General features: G+C 29.2%; 1 protein-coding gene across 1 annotated transcript; it reads right to left on the bottom strand.

Moving 5' to 3' along the window:
* Nucleotides 1–1,229: 1,229 nt before the first annotated feature.
* On the bottom strand, nucleotides 1,230–18,500 carry LOC119614155 (guanylate cyclase 32E-like; the record flags this gene model as incomplete). Its single annotated transcript, XM_037970265.1, is given in 15 exon segments — nucleotides 1,230–1,543; nucleotides 1,546–1,890; nucleotides 2,042–2,128; nucleotides 2,130–2,201; nucleotides 6,344–6,550; nucleotides 10,807–10,999; nucleotides 11,133–11,273; nucleotides 11,800–11,983; nucleotides 14,194–14,363; nucleotides 14,652–14,962; nucleotides 15,189–15,286; nucleotides 15,544–15,610; nucleotides 17,647–17,764; nucleotides 18,054–18,235; nucleotides 18,348–18,500. Coding segments are annotated over 15 exon segments (2,454 nt in total), but the record flags the coding sequence as incomplete, so codon positions are not given.
* Between the last annotated feature and the right edge of the window lie 3,171 nt (nucleotides 18,501–21,671).

Genomic DNA, 21,671 nt, shown 5'->3' with positions numbered 1-21,671 from the left:
AAAATGTCCTTTCTATAGCAAATTTTTATAAAATGTTCTTTCTAAGGAAATTTTTATGAAATTAAATTTTTATAGGAAATTTTCATAAAATGTCCTTTCTAAAGGAAATTTTGAAAAAAATTGTCCTTTCTATAGGAAATTTTTAATAAATTTTTTTTTTTTTAGGAAATTTTCAATAAATTTTCTTTTTATAGGAAATTTTCAATAAATTTTCTTTTTATAGGAAATTTTTAATAAATTTTCTTTTTATAGGAAATTTTTTATAAATTTTCTTTTTATAGGAAATTTTTAATAAATTTTCTTTTTATAGGAAATTTTTAATAAATTTTCTTTTTATAGGAAGGTTTCAAAATCAATTCCCTTTTATTGGAAATTTTTAATAAATTTTGTTTTATGGGAAAAAATTATCAATAATTTCCTTTTAGAGGAAATTTGTGATCAATTATTTTCTTTTTTTTAGGAAATTTTCGATAAATTTGCCTTTTTAAAAAGGAAATTTTCAATAAATTTCCTTTTCATAGGAAATTATCAATAAATTTCCTTTTAAAAAGAAATTTTCAATAAATTTGTTTTTCATAGGAAATTATCAATACATTTCCTTTTAAGAAGAAATTTTCAATAAATTTCCTTTTCATAGGAAATTTTCAATAAATTTCCTTTTTATAGAAAATTTTCAATAAATTTTCTTTTCAATAAAATACCTTTTTTGAAGGACATTTTTGATAAATTTCCCTTTTATAGGAAATTTTCATTTTTGTTTAAATAAAAGACGTCTTTTTTTTCAATTTAAAACAATTTTTCTTTTATTTCCACTTTTATTTAAACTATTATTATAATATTTGTTTTGTAAATTGTTTGTATACCGCTGTAAATATTTGATATATTTGTTCTAAATATAATAAGTACATACAAATACAATAATTGGCAATTTTTAAAATTTACTGAGCAAAAATATGTTAATAATACAATGTAAATTATATACTTTTACTTAAATAAATAATTTTTAATAAATAAAATTGAACATTAAATATCACAACCATTTATACTATATAATAATAATATTTATATATTTAAATCGTTCAAAACACTGGTAGTACCATTCACATTTATCGAAATTCAACAAGACATTTACACAATACACTCCTTATATTTTAAGAATAATTAGACCTAAAAATAAGTGCATACATACATGTAAGTACTAAGTAATAGATAGCAGTAGATAACAGTTCTACAATTATGTTTGGTTAAAGATAATTTACACATAAGGCTAACGGCAATAGAGCAAAAGAGAGAAATTAAATTAACACTTATTAGTACGTGTAGGTGTTCTAAGTTAAAAGGATAGTAACTAGTCGAATTAGTTTAACTATAGACGTTGTATATTGTTTTTTTTTTATAAAAAGTTCGTTGAATTTCTCTATAAACGAAATGTTATAACAGGTGCCGAACGTGGTCCTCGATGTGTGGTCGTTGTATGCGAAACACTTGAATTTAAGCGACATACACACAGATAACTATTATTACAAACTGTATTCGTTTATCCATTTGTTGTTTGCGATGTGGCATCGTATCCACCGTTACATTATCATCCGAACGACGATTGTATATACATTTAGTTTCACAACTGCAATAGGCCGTCTTGATGTAACGTTGTCGACTACTCTGCTGGTTGGCTGTGTTTGAGAAACAGGAGCCTCCACGTTGCAGATGCTTAATGTAACAGTGATTCATGATCGGATGTAAGGCCGCCGAACTGGAGGTAAAACTTTCCGTATCTACATTACTGATGAGGTCGGGAGCTGCGTCGTTAAGGACAACAACAGAGTTCTGCTGTAGTTGTTGTTCGCGAGTTTGACTGATTAGCCAATAGGTACGCATATCGCCTTTGCCCTGGAAAGGTAAAATAAATGAAATATAAAGGTGTGATTAATACTTAGAAGAATTATAAAATTTATATGAACCATATCAATAATATTATAGTTTCAAAAAGGTGTTACCTTTCATAACTTTGCTTAGATTTTATACTACGTCTGGAACTTACCTTTATGTTAATCAGTCCTCTTTCTATACAATGATATCCTCCTAAATTCTCCAATAATTGATACGTTTCCTCGGATATGTGAATTTTTCATTGCATCTCCCGTGCTCTCCATACGTGAAGCTGTATTAACAGTATCACCAAAAAGGCAATATCGTGGCATCTATAACAATTGAGAGAATTTTAAACATTCAAGAGGTTTAAATTGAAACTAAACTAGACTATAGACTAGATGAGACGAGAATAAATGGACCTATATTAGACTAGTCTAGACAGGACTAGACCAGACCAGATAGACTAGAATCGACTAGACTAGACAATAGGACCACACACTTTACACTATTATTGATTAGACTTTAGACTAGATAATAGACATAACTATAGACTTGACAATGGACTAGATTATAGAATCGTCTACAGACTGTAGTATTGACTGCAGACTATACTCTAGACTATAGACTAGACTATAGATAGACTATAGACTAGACTATAGACTAGACTATAGACTAGACTATAGATAGACTTTATACTAGGACTATAGACTAGACTATAGACTAGACTATAGACTAGACTATAGACTAGACTATAGACTAGACTATAGACTTAGACTAAGACGAGGACCTATTAGACTAGACTATAGACTAGTCTATAGACTAGACTCTAGATAGACTAATAGACTAGACTATAGACTAGTCTATAGACTAGACTAAGACTAGACTATACACCAGACTATAGACTAGACTATAGACTAGACTATAGACTAGACTATAGACTAGACTATAGACTAGACTATAGACTAGACTATAGACTAGACTATAGACTAGACTATAGACTAGACTATAGACTAGACTATAGACTAGACTATAGACTAGACTATAGACTAGACTATAGACTAGACTATAGACTAGACTATAGACTGGACTATAGACTAGACTATAGACTGACTATAGACTAGACTAGACTAGACTATAGACTACTATAGACTAGACTATAGACTAGACTATAGACTAGACTACTAGACTATGACTAGCTATAGACTAGACTATAGACTAGACTATAGACTAGACTATAGACTAGACTATAGACTAGACTAGACTGACTATAGACTAGACTATAGACTAGACTATAGACTAGACTATAGACTAGACTATAGACTAGACTATAGACTAGACTATAGACTAGACTATAGACTAGACTATAGACTAGACTATAGATAGACTATAGACTAGACTATAGACTAGACTATAGACTAGACTATAGACTAGACTATAGACTAGATAAGACTAGACTATAGACTAGACTATAGACTAGACTATAGACTAGACTATAGACTAGACTATAGACTAGACTATAGACTAGACTATAGACTAGACTATAGACTAGACTATAGACTAGACTATAGACTAGACTATAGACTAGACTATAGACTAGACTATAGACTAGACTATAGACTAGACTATAGACTAGACTATAGACTAGGCTATAGACTAGACTATAGACTAGACTATAGACTAGACTATAGACTAGACTATAGACTAGACTATAGACTAGACTATAGACTAGACTATAGACTAGACTATAGACTAGACTATAGACTAGACTATAGACTAGACTATAGACTAGACTATAGACTAGACTATAGACTAGACTATAGACTAGACTATAGACTAGACTATAGACTAGACATAGACTAGACTATAGACTAGAATAGACTAGACTATAGACTAGACTATAGACTAGACTATAGACTAGACTATAGACTAGACTATAGACTAGACTATAGACTAGACTATAGACTAGACTATAGACTAGACTATAGACTAGACTATAGACTAGACTATAGACTAGACTATAGACTAGACTATAGACTAGACTATAGACTAGACTATAGACTAGACTATAGACTAGACTATAGACTAGACTATAGACTAGGCTATAGACTAGACTATAGACTAGACTATAGACTAGACTATAGACTAGACTATAGACTAGACTATAGACTAGACTATAGACTAGACTATAGACTAGACTATAGACTAGACTATAGACTAGACTATAGACTAGACTATAGACTAGACTATAGACTAGACTATAGACTAGACTATAGACTAGACTATAGACTAGACTATAGACTAGACTATAGACTAGACTATAGACTAGACTATAGACTAGACTATAGACTAGACTATAGACTAGACTATAGACTAAACTATAGACTAGACTATAGACTAGACTATAGACTAGACTATAGACTAGACTATAGACTAGACTATAGACTAGACTATAGACTAGACTATAGACTAGACTATAGACTAGACTATAGACTAGACTATAGACTAGACTATAGACTAGACTATAGACTAGACTATAGACTAGACTATAGACTAGACTATAGACTAGACTAGACTAGACTATAGACTAGACTATAGACTAGACTATAGACTAGACTATAGACTAGACTATAGACTAGATTATACTAGACTATATACTAGACTATAGACTAGACTATAGACTAGACTATAGACTAGACTATAGACTAGACTATAGACTAGACTATAGACTAGACTATAGACTAGACTATAGACTAGACTATAGACTAGACTATATACTAGACTATATACTAGACTATAGACTAGACTATAGACTAGACTATAGACTAGACTATAGACTAGACTATAGACTAGACTATAGACTAGACTATAGACTAGACTATAGACTAGACTATAGACTAGACTATAGACTAGACTATAGACTAGACTATAGACTAGACTATAGACTAGACTATAGACTAGACTATAGACTAGACTATAGACTAGACTATAGACTAGACTATAGACTAGACTATAGACTAGACTATAGACTAGACTATAGACTAGACTATAGACTAGACTATAGACTAGACTATAGACTAGACTATAGACTAGACTATAGACTAGACTATAGACTAGACTATAGACTAGACTATAGACTAGACTATAGACTAGACTATAGACTAGACTATAGACTAGACTATATACTAGACTATATACTAGACTATAGACTAGACTATAGACTAGACTATAGACTAGACTATATACTAGACTATATACTAGACTATAGACTAGACTATAGACTAGACTATAGACTAGACTATAGACTAGACTATAGACTAGACTATAGACTAGACTATAGACTAGACTATAGACTAGACTATAGACTAGACTATAGACTAGACTATAGACTAGACTATAGACTAGACTATAGACTAGACTATAGACTAGACTATAGACTAGACTATAGACTAGACTATAGACTAGACTATAGACTAGACTATAGACTAGACTATAGACTAGACTATAGACTAGACTATAGACTAGACTATAGACTAGACTATAGACTAGACTATAGACTAGACTATAGACTAGACTATAGACTAGACTATAGACTAGACTATAGACTAGACTATAGACTAGACTATAGACTAGACTATAGACTAGACTATAGACTAGACTATAGACTAGACTATAGACTAGACTATAGACTAGACTATAGACTAGACTATAGACTAGATAGACTAGACTATAGACTAGACTATAGACTAGACTATAGACTAGACTATAGACTAGACTATAGACTAGACTATAGACTAGACTATAGACTAGACTATAGACTAGACTATAGACTAGACTATAGACTAGACTATAGACTAGACTATAGACTAGACTATAGACTAGACTATAGACTAGACTATAGACTAGACTATAGACTAGACTATAGACTAGACTATAGACTAGACTATAGACTAGACTATAGACTAGACTATAGACTAGACTATAGACTAGACTATAGACTAGACTATAGACTAGACTATAGACTAGACTATAGACTAGACTATAGACTAGACTATAGACTAGACTATAGACTAGACTATATACTAGACTATAGACTATACTAGCCTATATACAAAACTATAAAACTGGATAATACACTGTATGGAGTATTAGTTTACAGGCCGTACTATGGTTCTTTAATACAGCAATACATATTACTTACGGCCATACCTAAATAAAAGCGTTCCACTACTTGTAATTTGTTTTTGTTTTCATAAAATTGTTATTGGATTCAACGCTTTTATTTAGGGCATGATCCTAGTATTCATTATGCTCAAATATAATACTAACTAACTAAATTATGGAAAATATGCTGTAGACATTCTAATGAATAATTCCAAAAAGTTAATTTATCATAAAATATGCATGTACAAACACATGTAAATATATCTTCTATACATACATATGTACGTATCTACACATTTACTTAACATACCTTTAAGCCCACTACACCAGCTGCACAGGGTCCAGAATGAACACCAATGCGTAATTGTAAATTTTCAGTTGGTTTATGGCGTATTTTTAAATTAGCAACATTTTGCAATAAGTGCAATGCTAACGAGGCAATTTCTCCAACATGACGTTTGCCATTTCTCAATGGTAAACCAGAAACGACCATATACGCATCACCAATTGTTTCAACCTAAAAACAAATAAAGAAAGAGTAAATGGTAATATGAAAAAAGTATTGTTAGTTAAGTATGTATACATTATACCCTACACTGATATACCGAAAGTACATAAATCTATTGTAGACGACCAACAATAATTAAGCTTTTCTAATATATAGACCGACTCTGATAAAATAAGATATAACGATTTTTTTAGATCAGTTTAATCTGATTTCGATAAACGTCTTTTCTAAGTTTTATTGATTTGCGAAACATTTTCGAAAATAGGCCACATATGGTACATAAATCCTATTATGATCATAAAATGTACAATTCTGGAAAATTTATTTACATATCTTCAGATTTCATTTAACCGCGATGTATTCCATTAAAAACTTTACGATGTTCTTATATTTTCATATGAAAATTCTACAATTTCCTGTTTTTCTTCAAAGAAAAAAAAATTTTTTTAAGGTTGCTTCTAGCAGACGTTAGTTGTTAAAAAACATTTGGTTTAAACATTTCATGGCAGAACAATTTAATTTTTATTCTTAAACTCATAAAAAGAAATAAGATATAATTTTAGTAACTAATTACATATGCGTGTACATTATTTGAGTAATAATATTTATCTTTTAATATTTTTTCAAGAATAAAGGAAGATAAACATTCCCCATAGGGTTTGATTTTTTACAAGAAACACTGCCCAAATACATTCTTACTTACTTACGTATGTATGTATGTATACTATATACATATTAAATACAAATAAATACAATAAAAAATTGATATAAATAATCCCTTTACCACCTGCAGTGATGAGCCAACGTTTAATGGCAAAACCTCAAAAAACTTACACTTTTTAATTTCATAAAAAGTTTTTATTTTTCATAAAATTTTTTCCTCTCGAAACTTCTTTACATATATGTAAGCGATATATGATGATGTGAAATGCATACATACATATGTATGTATGTATGTATGTATGTATGTATGTATGTATGTATGTAGTTGTATATATGTATGTATGTATGTATGTATGTATGTATGTATGTATGTATGTATGTATGTATGTATGTATGTATGTATGTATGTATGTATGTATGTATGTATGTATGTATGTATGTATGTATGTATGTATGTATGTATGTATGTATGTATGTATGTATGTATGTAGTAGTATGATGTATGTATGTATGTATGTATGTATGTATGTATGTATGTATTAGTATGTATGTATGTATGTATGAGTATGTATGTATGTATGTATGTAGTATGTATGTATGTATGTATGTATGTATGTATGTATGTATGTATGTATGTATGTAGTATGTAGTATGTATATGTATGTATGTATGTATGTATGTATGTATGTATGTATGTATGTATGTATGTATGTATGTATGTATGTATGTATGTATGTATGTATGTATGTATGTATGTATGTATGTATGTATGTATGTATGTATGTATGTATGATGATGTATGTATGATGTATGTATGTATGTATGTATGTATATGTATGTATGTATGTATGTATGTAGTATGTATGTATTAGGTATGTATGTATGTATGTATGTATGTATGTATGTATGTATGTATGTATGTATGTATGTATGTATGTATGTATGTATGTAGATGTATGTATGTATGTATGATGTATGTATGTATGTATGTATGTAGTATGTATGTATGTATGTATGTATGTATGTATGTATGTATGTATGTATGTATGTATGTATGTATGTATGTATGTATGTATGTATGTGTATGTATAGTATGTATGTATGTATGTATGTATGTATGTATGATGTATGTATGTATGTATGTATGTATGTGTATGTATGTGTATGTATGTATGTATGTATGTATGTATGTATGTATGTATGTATGTAATGTATGATGTATGTATGTATGTAATGTATGTATGTATGTATGTATGTATGTATGTATGTAGTTGTATGTATGTATGTGTATGTATGTATGTATGTAGGTATGTATGTATGTAGATGTGTATGTATGTATGTTGTATGTATGTATGTAGATGTATGTATGTATGTATGTATGTATGTATGTATGTATGTAGTATGTATGTATGTATGTATGTATGATGTAGTATGTATGTATGTATGTATGTATGTATGTATGTATGTATGTGTATGTATGTATGTATGTATGTATGTATGTATGTATGTATGTATGTATGTAGTATGTATGTATGTATGTATGTATGTATGTATGTATGTATGTATGTATGTATGTATGTATGTATGTATGTATGTATGTATGTAGTATGTATGTATGTATGTATGTATGTATGTATGTATGTATGTATGTATGTATGTATGTATGTATGTATGTATGTATGTATGTATGTATGTATGTATGATGTATGTATGTATGTATGTATGTATGTATGTATGTATGTATGTATGTATATATGTACATATGAATGTATATTAACATAGGCATTGCAGACTTTTCTTAAAATCATAAAAAAGTGAACGAGAATTTCAAAAAAACTTCAACAAAAGTCACAGTAATCTCTTTCTTGTTAAAAAGTGTATTTGATTTTATACTTCTGATGAATTCTTTGACCTTTTTACTTCCTCTAAAACTACAGACAGAACAGGTGTACTATGGTTTTGAGCAGATATTGTAGAACCCAGTAGCTTCATAGTTAACAAAAATGTTATCAACAATTCTATATAGACTATAGAATAGACTATAGACTAGACTAGACTATAGACTAGACTAGACTAGACTATAGACTAGACTAAGACTATACTATAGACTATACTATAGACTAGACTATAGACTAGACTATAGACTAGACTATAGACTATAGTCTAGACTATAGAAGACTAAGACTAGACTAGACTAGACTATCGACTAGACTAGTCGACTAGACTATAGACTAGACTATAGACTAGACTATAGACTGACTATAGACTAGACTATAGACTAGACTATAGACTAGACTATAGACTAGACTATAGACTAGACTATAGACTAGACTATAGACTAGACTATAGACTAGACTATAGACTAGACTATAGACTAGACTATAGACTAGACTATAGACTAGACTATAGACTAGACTATAGACTAGACTATAGACTAGACTATAGACTAGACTAGACTAGACTATAGACTAGACTATAGACTAGACTATAGACTAGACTAGACTAGTAGACTAGACTATAGACTAGACTATAGACTAGACTATAGACTAGACTATAGACTAGACTATAGGACTAGACTATAGACTAGACTATAGACTAGACTATAGACTAGACTATAGACTAGACTATAGACTAGACTATAGACTAGACTATAGACTAGACTATAGACTAGACTATAGACTAGACTATAGGACTAGACTATAGACTAGACTATAGACTAGACTATAGACTAGACTATAGACTAGACTATAGACTAGACTATAGACTAGACTATAGACTAGACTATAGACTAGGACTATAGACTAGACTAGACTAGACTATAGACTAGACTATAGACTAGGACTATAGACTAGACTATAGACTAGACTATAGACTAGACTATAGACTAGACTATAGACTAGACTATAGACTAGACTATAGACTAGACTATAGGACTAGACTATAGACTAGACTATAGACTAGACTAGACTAGACTATAGACTAGACTATAGACTAGACTAGACTATAGACTAGACTAGACTAGACTAGACTATAGACTAGACTATAGACTAGACTAGACTGGACTATAGACTAGACTAGACTAGACTATAGACTAGACTAGACTAGACTATAGACTAGACTAGACTATAGACTAGACTATAGACTAGACTATAGACTAGACTATAGACTAGACTATAGACTAGACTATAGACTAGACTATAGACTAGACTATAGACTAGACTATAGACTAGACTATAGACTAGACTATAGACTAGACTATAGACTAGACTATAGACTAGACTATAGACTAGACTATAGACTAGACTATAGACTAGACTATAGACTAGACTATAGACTAGACTATAGACTAAATGTACCTTGATTACATTTTGTTTATAAATATTCGCATTTTACAGTAATGCAATTTAATCTTCAAAATTAAAAATAACCAAATATTTTTTCAGTGCAATTTCATTGAAAAATGCCAATAGTGTGTGTGTAGTGGGATTTTTTATCTGCCTCTCTATACGAAGGTATATGCTATAGACTATATAATAGAGAACTCTTTCGTTCTGTTCTGTTTTAAATACTTAACATTTGAATTTTGCAATGTAATTTCATACCTTATAAACGTCATAGTTGTTAATTATTGAATCACAACAAGTATACAAATCATTTAACATTTCAATCACTTCAAATGGAGTACTGGTGCTGCACAATTCCGTAAAACCTACAATGTCACTAAACAATATTGTCACACAGTCAAAGCATTCAGCCTCAACAGGTTCGCCACGTTTTAAAGATTCTGCAACAGATCTGAAAGCAAAAACACATACTGATTAAAATTTTAAAAGTATTGAGTACTATGCAATACCTGAATGAGTAATAAAAATTTGTGGGAAAGCACTTATGTGGGTGAAAGTTTGTACATTTCAACATAAATACTCACCTTGGCAACATTTGGTTTAACAGCATGTCAGTTTTCTTTTTTTCCTCATAAAGTTGTGTGGTACGTTCTTGTACTAATCCCTCTAAATTATATGCATATTTTTCCATAATTGAAAGCATGTTGTCAAAAATATTCGGTTTCCTGCAAAAACAAAAATTAGGAAACATTAATGAATATTTTTTAATACATCCGGAAGTTATTTGTTTTTGTAAAGGTATAAAAAACAAAAAGTTTCATTGACATTGTAAATTTTATTCGTTTGATCTTTAAGCCTTATAACTAAAACATTTTTGTCGATGAAAGTTGTGAAAACAATTAATTGTTGTCATAACAATTTAAATTTAGTGCTTTATTTGTTTAATAAAGCTTATTGAAATGTTTTAAATTCATTTGGTTGAAATTGTTTTTATGACTTCAAAAGAATATGTTAATTAACCTGTTTATTAATTATTCTTAATAATAGAATTTGTGGTTTGACCTGAATATTAGTTTTTACTTCAATGAAAATAAAACAACTATTTAAATTAGTTATAAAAATAAACCATGAAATATTTAATAACATTTGCTGAATGGATAAACAAAGAAAACTTTGTTTTTATATAATTGCTGATAAAAAGTGTGTGCAGGAATTTTTTGATAAAATCTGATACAGATTTTTTTTACTTACAATCCAGCCTGCAGTTCTTTTAACTTCATGCGTACTAATCGTATATCAGGACGCAATTCTGGATCTTCTTCCCAGCATGATCTCAAACACTGGCGTACATAGTCCTGAATATCGAGTTGTGACAGTGATGGACGGAAGACACCATGATGTAATAATTCCGGTTGCTTAACAAATGTTATTATTTCTAAATAAATGAAAAGAAATATTAAAGGAAAAGAAAATGCATAAAAATGGTAAATGAATAAAAATAAAGCGTTGTAATAAAATACCGTTTATGATTAAAAAGGAAAATGTAATGGATTTTTCTTCATCTCAATTTTAAATGTGATACAAGATGATGATAAATATTATGGCGTTCCAAATGACTAAACAAAAGACAATCTCTTGAGACCCACACAATATCTAAGACTATATTTTGACTACAGACTAATCTAGACTAGACAATGGACTAAACTATAGACTAGACTATAGACTAGACTTTAGACTAGACTATAGACTAGACTATAGACTAGGACCATAGACTAGACTATAGACTAGACTATAGACTAGACTATACACTAGACTATAGACTAGACTATAGACTAGACTATAAACTAGACTATAGACTAGACTATAGACTAGACTATAGACTAGACTATAGACTAGACTATAGACTAGACTATAGACTAGACTATAGACTAGACTATAGACTAGACTATAGACTAGACTATAGACTAGACTATAGACTAGACCTATAGACTAGACTATAGACTAGACTATAGACTAGACTATAGACTAGACTATAGACTAGACTATAGACTAGACTATAGTCTAGACTAGACTATAGACTAGAATAGACTATAGACTAGAATAGACTATAGACTAGACTAGACTATAGACTAGACTATAGACTAGACTATAGACTAGACTATAGACTAGACTATAGACTAGACTATAGACTAGACTATAGACTAGACTAGACTAGACTAGACTAGACTAGACTAGACTAGACTAGACTATAGACTAGACTATAGACTAGACTATAGACTAGACTATAGACTAGACTAGACTAGACTAGACTATAGACTAGACTATAGACTAGACTATAGACTAGACTATAGACTAGACTATAGACTAGACTATAGACTAGACTATAGACTAGACTAGACTATAGACTAGACTATAGACTAGACTATAGACTAGACTAGACTATAGACTAGACTATAGACTAGACTGACTAGACTATAGACTAGACTATAGACTAGACTATAGACTAGACTATAGACTAGACTATAGACTAGACTAGACTAGACTATAGACTAGACTATAGACTAGACTATAGACTAGACTATAGACTAGACTATAGACTAGACTATAGACTAAACTATAGACTAGACTATAGACAAAACTATAGACTAGACTATAGACTAGACTATAGACTAGACTATAGACTAGACTATAGACTAGACTATAGACTAGACTATAGACTAGACTATAGACTAGACTATAGACTAGACTATAGACTAGACTATAGACTACACTATAGACTAGACTATAGACTAGACTATAGACTAGACTGGACTAGACTATAGACTACACTATAGACTAGACTATAGACTAGACTATAGACTAGACTATAGACTAGACTATAGACTAGACTATAGACTAGACTATAGACTAGACTATAGACTAGACTATAGACTAGACTATAGACTAGACTATAGACTAGACTATAGACTAGACTATAGACTAGACTATAGACTAGACTATAGACTAGACTATAGACTAGACTATAGACTAGACTATAGACTAGACTATAGACTAGACTATAGACTAGACTATAGACTAGACTATAGACTAGACTATAGACTAGACTATAGACTAGACTATAGACTAGACTATAGACTAGACTATAGACTAGACTATAGACTAGACTATAGACTAGACTATAGACTAGACTATAGACTAGACTATAGACTAGACTATAGACTAGACTATAGACTAGACTATAGACTAGACTATAGACTAGACTATAGACTAGACTATAGACTAGACTATAGACTAGACTATAGACTAGACTATAGACTAGACTATAGACTAGACTATAGACTAGACTATAGACTAGACTATAGACTAGACTATAGACTAGACTATAGACTAGACTATAGACTAGACTATAGACTAGACTATAGACTAGACTATAGACTAGACTATAGACTAGACTATAGACTAGACTAGACTAGACTTTAAACTTGACTTTAGACTAGACTATAGGCTAGACTATAAATTCCTAGATATAGCAGACCTCGTTGATAATTTGTCTCGGTATACCCTTTCTAAAAAACATGTTTATTTGCAATTATTACAAATATCTCGTTCAGCAAGTAAAATAATAAAATTTTATTATTCTCTTACCATCATGCGTATATGTTGTCTCACCCCAGGGTCCCTTGCGACCAATTATTTCATACAATACTATACCAAAAGAGTATACATCGCCTTTTTGGCTGCCACGCAACGGTGGCGATGGATCCCTTAAAATCTCTGGCGCTTTCCATAAAGCACGTTTCAATTCCATTTCTCGTCTTTATAATGACAAATAGATAACCAATGAAAAAGTAGAAAGTTAAAAATATTAATTTAAAAGGAAAACCAAAATTATATAAGAGATAACAGCAGTATAGAAGAAAATAAGTAAATAAAGAGCAATACTTTTAGAGTTATTTTTGTTTTCGTTGCAGAAATAATAAAATACATAATTGTAATTGAAATTTGGAAAAGTGAAAATATTTTGATTACGTATGTGTGTGAACTTAGAGTGGGTCAAGATTAAACTTTTACTTTGATTTTGGCTGAATTTTATTCTAACTTACTTCTGCGGCTCTTCTTGTCCTGCCTTAAATTCATGCAGACCAAAATCTGCTATTTGACACACCCATCTGGAATCGATTAAACAATTACTGGATCTCAAATTTCCATGTGAAATAATCTCAGAATCATGTAAATATATCATGCCCTTTAGAATATCGCTGACTAGTGAGGACACAAACATATGATCCAAATGTAAATCATCATTCGCTAAAACATCCTCCAGACTGCCACGGGCACAGTAGGTGGTGAAAATGACAACAGAGCCATGATCTATGGAGACACCTATGAAATTGATAATATTTTCGTGGCGTATCTGAAATTTGAGAAAAACAAAAGTTGTTATGAAATTAATTTGAAGTAGTGTGGCGTATGATTACTATTAATTGTATTTTTAATAATCATACGCCACCGGTGTGATTTGGTCGATGGTACATTTGAAATATTTCTTAAAATTAAAAAGCATATTGTTTAGTTTATTTCAATAAACATTTAAACATATAAATGATTGTTAATTTTTCTATTTTCTGTTTTTCACCCACCTCTCTCATTTGTTTCAACTCCTTGCGTATGGAACGGGTTATATCAACAGTCTTTTTATAAACTTTTTTCATGGCCACTATATTGCCACGATATAAACCTTAAATGAGAATAAATATATAAAAATATCATCATTAGATAATTTAAGAACATCCAAAACATTAACACAAAAGTTTTTTTTTTTTTTTTTTTTAATAAAATAATTATATTTTCCAAACAATTACAAAAGTTTTTTGATATAAATACAAGTGAATACAACTTAAGCAGATGATTGAATTATATTCTTTGAAAAATAAACCAGACCAGACTAAATCAACCAACCATTCACGCATTCATTCAATCGATCAAACAACCCACCTATATTTGTAAAAGCCTTTTTATTTGTATCGCCTCCGGTTAATATACTTTGACGGCATATTTGATACTACAAATAAAAAATGGTGATAATGGAGAGGAAATATGAAAAAAGAGGAAATGAAATATACAAATATTGGTTAAAAGGAAGTAACTATGTGAATGAATTTATATGTGTGTTTGTGCTGGGGTTTTATAAGGGTGTGATATTGTTAAAAAAGTATTATAGTTTACTTGTAACGTTCAACCCAATTAAACGATGTATGACCTTAAGGCTTAAGAAAAGATATTTAACAATTAAGAAAAATATGGAAATTACTACTATACTTACTAATTGCTACCATATTTTTAAGTGGTAGCAATTAGTTAAAATAGGGTGTTAATAAGTCATAATTACTATATCACGTTTATGCCCTTTACCCCTGAACTTGGGAGGGTGTTATATATTTGTCCTGATGTCTATGAAGTTCACGACTATATACCAGATTTAGTCGGGACTATAATATAGTAATAATAACCGTGACTTTGGAATATAGTTGATTAGACTAGGAGAAATTTTTCTAGTAAAACATTGATATAATTTGATCAGACTTTGAGCAACTTTTCCATCAAAACTTGATCAGACTCTGACCAACATCTCTATAAAAGGTTAATCAGACTCTGAGCAACATTTCTACTTAAAAGTTGATAAGCTTTTGTAGTTAAAAGTTGATCAGTCTCTAAGAAACTTTACTAGCAAAAAGTGGATCAGACTCTGACGAACATTTCCACTAAAAAGATGATCAGAATCCGATCAACATTTCTGGTAAAAAGTTAATCAGATTCTGACCAACTTTTTTAGCAAAAATTTTACCAGATTCTGAGCAACTTTTCTATTAAAAATTTGATCAGACTCTAAGCAACTTTTTTAATAAAAAGTTGATCAGACTCTGAGCAACTTTTCTAGTAAAAACTTCATCAGACTCTAAGCAACTTTTCTAGTAAAAAGTTCATCAGACTCTGAGCAACTTTTCTAGTAAAACTTGATCATACTATAAGCAACTTTTGTAGTTAAAAGTTTATCAGAGTCTAAGCAACTTTTATAGTTAAAAGTTGATTAGACTATAAGCAACTTTTGTAGTTAAAAGTTGAACAGTCTCTAAGCAACTTTTCTTGTAAAAAGTTCATCAGACTCTGAGCATCTTTTCTCGTAAAAAGTTGATCAGACTCTAAACGACTTTTTTTGTAAAAAGTTTATCAGACTCTGAGTAACTTTCTTAGTAAAAAGTTAATCAGACTCTGAGCAACTTTTCAAGTAAAAAGTTGATTTTCTATTAAAAAGTTGATCAAACTATAAGCAACTTTTGTAGTTAAAAGTTAATCGGACTATGAGCAACTTTTGTAGTTAAAAGTTCATCAGACTCTAAGCAACTTTTCTAGTAAAAAGTTCATCAGACTCTGAGCAACATTTCTAGTAAAAAGTCTCAGAGTCTGATCGACTTTTCTAGTAGAAAGTTCATCAGACTCTGAGCAACTTTTCTAGTAAAAAGTTGACCAGACTCTGAGCAACTTTTCTAGTAGAAAGTTTATCAGATTCTGAACAACTTTTCAAGTAAAAAGTTGATCACACTCTGAGGAAAAAGTTGAGTTGATTAGACTCAGAGCAGTTTTTCTAGTAAATAGTTGATTAGACTCTCAGCAAAGTTGATCAGACACTGAGAAATTTTTTTAGTATGACTTAAACAGATTCTAAGCAATCTTTTATAGTAAAACTTATCGCATTCTAGAAAATTATTTTAATATTTTTTTATTTATGTTACTTTTAACAATAGTATTTCGCTCTTTTCTTTTCAAAATAACATTTAATAATTACTAATAGATTAAATCAATTACAAGTTTCTTTACGAAATGGCTTTTATTAAAATCTCATTGCTCTTATGGTAAATTAGCTACTAAGCAAAAGATTACATTGTTTACTGACATTAATGTAGTCTTAAAGTTTTAATTTAATGACATTAATGGCAACTTGTTTACATAAATTAAGTTGAACGCCACAGCAGAGAGACCAAGAGAGAGAGAGAGAGAGATAGAGTGCGAATGCAAATACGTTAAAGATAGAAAACTTACAATATTTTTATTTTTTAAATTATTATATTCACAATTATTGTCCACATTTATAATGGTCACATCTTTCATGTCAATTTTCCACAAGAGACCAGCTAATGTTTGTTCATAACGATAATGCCTGCAAAAGATGTGAATGAGTAGAAAATTTATTTTAATTTAAACTTTTATAAAGATTTTAACTAAAGAAGATATTAAAGAGCAAAATAAAGCAAATTTCCAACTAAAAACCTTGAACTAGTTGGTTCATATATAAAAATTTAAAAGAAAATACTAATTATGAAAATAAGACTTATTAAACAAACGTTTTGTTTCTAACAAAAGATAGAAGTCTGAAGCAACAAATCAATAAAAAGAAATTCATAATACACAAGAAAGTTGAATATGTAAAATAAAAATATGTTCACTACTTAATAAGAAAAATGCCAGCTATTATTAGGAATAAACCAAAAAACGAGCCAGATGTTATATAGCGCCAATCCAATTTTTTCATACGACAAAGTTCACCATTAAAACCACACAATGGTTCTGCCAAGGGTGGTCGACCCTTAAGCCACTGAATGGGGCGATCAGTTTTAATATAACGAAATTCCTACAAAATAAAAAAATAAACTCTTAATTTAATACAACCTTTTGAATTAAATTTCTCGGCAACTTTTTGTTCAGCTATTGAAATTGAATATTAATTTAATAAGTCTACATACCGGTATGGTAGATTGTTTATTGTACACGAAATAACCTACTGGTTGCATAGACATTTTTGCCAAAGAATTGGCAGCATTTACACTGTTCATATCATGCTGCAAAGTTATGACTGTATAGTTACCCTCAGCATCTCCATTGCTATCGATGTGCACCTGAAAAAGAATGAAAAAAAATAAGCAAAATGGAATAAATAAATAATAATGACATGAGTGTACAATGTGTAATGTGTGTAAATAAAAGAGTAAATTTATGTCAGTGTATTTAATAGAAAAATAAACAAAATATTTTAATCGTATAAGAAGAGATGGTTTAAATTCAGAAATAAATAAAAAAGTTCTTTAATATTATTTAAATTTATTAGATAAAATATTTCTATTACTATTAAGCTCTTAGAAATTCCAAATAATTTATGAAACAAAATTTATTTAAGAAAATATGATATGAAAATTTTAAAAATTTTATAAAAAAAAAGTCGAAATAGAATAAAAAAGTCACTTCATAGTGATAGTCATTAATTTAGAACCATATAGATGGAAATTTATTTTATATTATAGAAAATTCAAAAAGTACCAGTTGTGAAGCAAAAAAGTACCAAAGAGTTCACTTTTAGAGAATCTTCTTTTAAAAGATTCTAGAAAATTCAAAAAGTAACTTTTGAAAAACGAAAAGGTACCAAAAATATCCCTCTAAAATGTCTAATGTGTTTTGGTTCCATATTAGAGAAAGTACCATTTGAAGGATGAAAATGTACCAAAAGTACCTTATATATACGCTTAATATTGTGTACACAGAGGGAAAAACCGGTAGAAAAGCAAGAAAAATTATACAATCCGTTATCAAAAGTGAGCTTACCATGTTTGTTAACATTTAGACAACGGGTGTGTATAAAATTTAAATAACATCCAGTTATCATTATAACAACCACCGTTGTAATTTTGACAACGCATTGTTGTCACTTCGATTACGCTTTGTGCCATTTCGCCAATGCATCATTGTGATTTCGACAACGAATTGTTGTCACTTTGGTAACACATATTTATATTTTGTTGTTGGTTTGACAACGGATGTTATTGAAAAATTATAAACACTTTGTTGTCAATTTGGTATTTAAAAACGAATTTTTTTACTTTATTTTAATGTTTCTAAGTGAAATTGTACCGAAATTTCAAAAAGATCCTTTTAAAGAATGAAAATGTACCAAAATGTTCCCGTTTATATTAAAAAAAGTCCAAAAGTACCTTTTAAAGGGCGAAAAAGTACCAAAATTCAAAAAGTACCTCTAGAAAAACGAAAAGGTAACAAAGAGTTATCTCCTACAAATTCTCATTCTGATTGAATGAGAATTTGTGTTCCATATTAGAGAAAGTCCAAAAAGTAACATTTGAGGGCTGAATGTAGCAAAAGTACATTTTTAAAGATTTTTATAAACTAAATATTGTGTACTTTTAATTTATTGTGAAATAGTACCAAAAATTAATAAAAAATTTATTAAAAAATTGAAATGTGAGATTCTCAGTCAATCATAATCTTGAATGTTTATATAGAAAATTCAAAAAGTAGCAGTTGAAGAATGAAAAGGTACCAAAAGTCCCTTTATTCATTATTTGAAGACTTGAAGATATTATAGAACATTTTAAAAGTACAGTTTAAGTTTATCGTTCGAATTTTATGGAAATTTCAAAAAGTACCACTTGAAGACTAAAATACCAACAAGTTTCTTCTTTTTATTATAATTCATAATTCTAAAAGTATTAGATGAAGATTGACAAAGTACTAAAAGTACCTTTTTGTAAAATTTCATTCAATTAGGACCATGCATGTTTGTTTCTAGGTTCAATATTAGAGAAAAATCGAATGATTCCAAAAAATGTTCCCTTCTAAAGATTCTTATTAGGGTTCTATAGTTGAAACGAAAAGTCGACTTTTCGACTTTTTGCATTTTATGAAAGTCGATTTTTCGACTTTTTTCATTTAATTAAAAGTTGACTTTAGACTTTTCGACTTTTAGTATTTTATAAATAGTCGACTTTTCGACTTTCCGACTTTTCGAATTTTTTTTGACTATTTTCGACTTCTTTCGACTTTTTTTCGACAATTTTTTTACTTTTTTCGAGTTTTTTTCGACTATTTTAGAGTTTTTGACTTCTTTTCCACTTTTATAAAATTTACGACTATTTTTGACTTTTTTCTACTATTTTCGAGTTTTCGACTTTTTTCCGACTTTTTCGACTATTTCCGGACTTTTCGACTTTTATTTTAAGTCGACTTTTTCAATAGACGATAGTCGAGTTATCGACTTTTTTGGAACAAAATAGTCGACTTCGACTTTTTTCGACAAAAAGTCAATTGTCGATTATTCGAAGTCGATTTAAGAACCCTAATTCTTATTTAATGAGATCATGTAATATGTAAAATTTTATGCTTCTGGTTTTACTATTATAAAAAAAACAACAAAAGTACCATTTGAAGAGTGAAAAAGTACCAAAGTTCCTTCTTATAGATTTTCATTCAGTTAAATATAAAGAGAATTATAAAGTCAGAAATTACTTAAAGCAACTTTTAATATAATTTCATTCAGTTAGGAACTTTTTATGGTTTCAAAAGTACCAGCAAATGAAAGTAAAAAGGACCTTCAATTAGGACAGTGTTTGTTTAAATTGATGGTTTTATATTGATATGAATATAAGTCAATAAAATCAGTGTATATGTTATATATAGAAAAAAATGTTTTATACAAAAAGTACTAAAAATTGGTACTTTTCAATTTCCGAAAAGTACTAAATTCGTATTTATAGATATACCAGGAGTCTGTCCACTGTTTTTTAAGTTTAGCAGATATGAGGTTGACAATTTTTTTATTAAATCTTTGATTAAAATTTAAATAACAAAATTTATGATCTCTTTTATTCATTCTAATTTATTTATAGACATTTATTTTACTTAAGAACAAATTTATCAAAATTGTTTATATATTCTAAACATTTATTATATTATACTGTATCTTGGTTCTTAGAAAGCATTTGCAGAAGTCAAAATGAATTAAGGGAATTAAGTCAAGTTTTTATTTGTTTGAGCAAATACACCTATGTATGTGTGTATGTATGTATTTTTAAAATAAAAAAACAACACATAACCATAATCAAATAAAAAAGTAAATAAATAAAACTTTTGTTTATAATAATTGAGAGGAAGGACGTCACTTTATTTTATTTTTGGTTATTATATTAAAATTTATATTTTTATAAGCTATTTTTAATTTACTTTATTATTTATATTTAAAACAACAAAACTATTATTAGTTGTATGTCATTTTTTTTACATGT

Source organism: Lucilia sericata, unplaced genomic scaffold (genome assembly GCF_015586225.1).
Source record: "Lucilia sericata isolate MDLA Ls3-8-SP2 unplaced genomic scaffold, ASM1558622v1 Contig002644F_arrow, whole genome shotgun sequence".
NCBI lineage: Eukaryota > Metazoa > Arthropoda > Insecta > Diptera > Calliphoridae > Lucilia > Lucilia sericata.
Note: the sequence above shows the minus strand (reverse complement) of the source record. Positions and strands in the feature narration are given on the sequence as shown.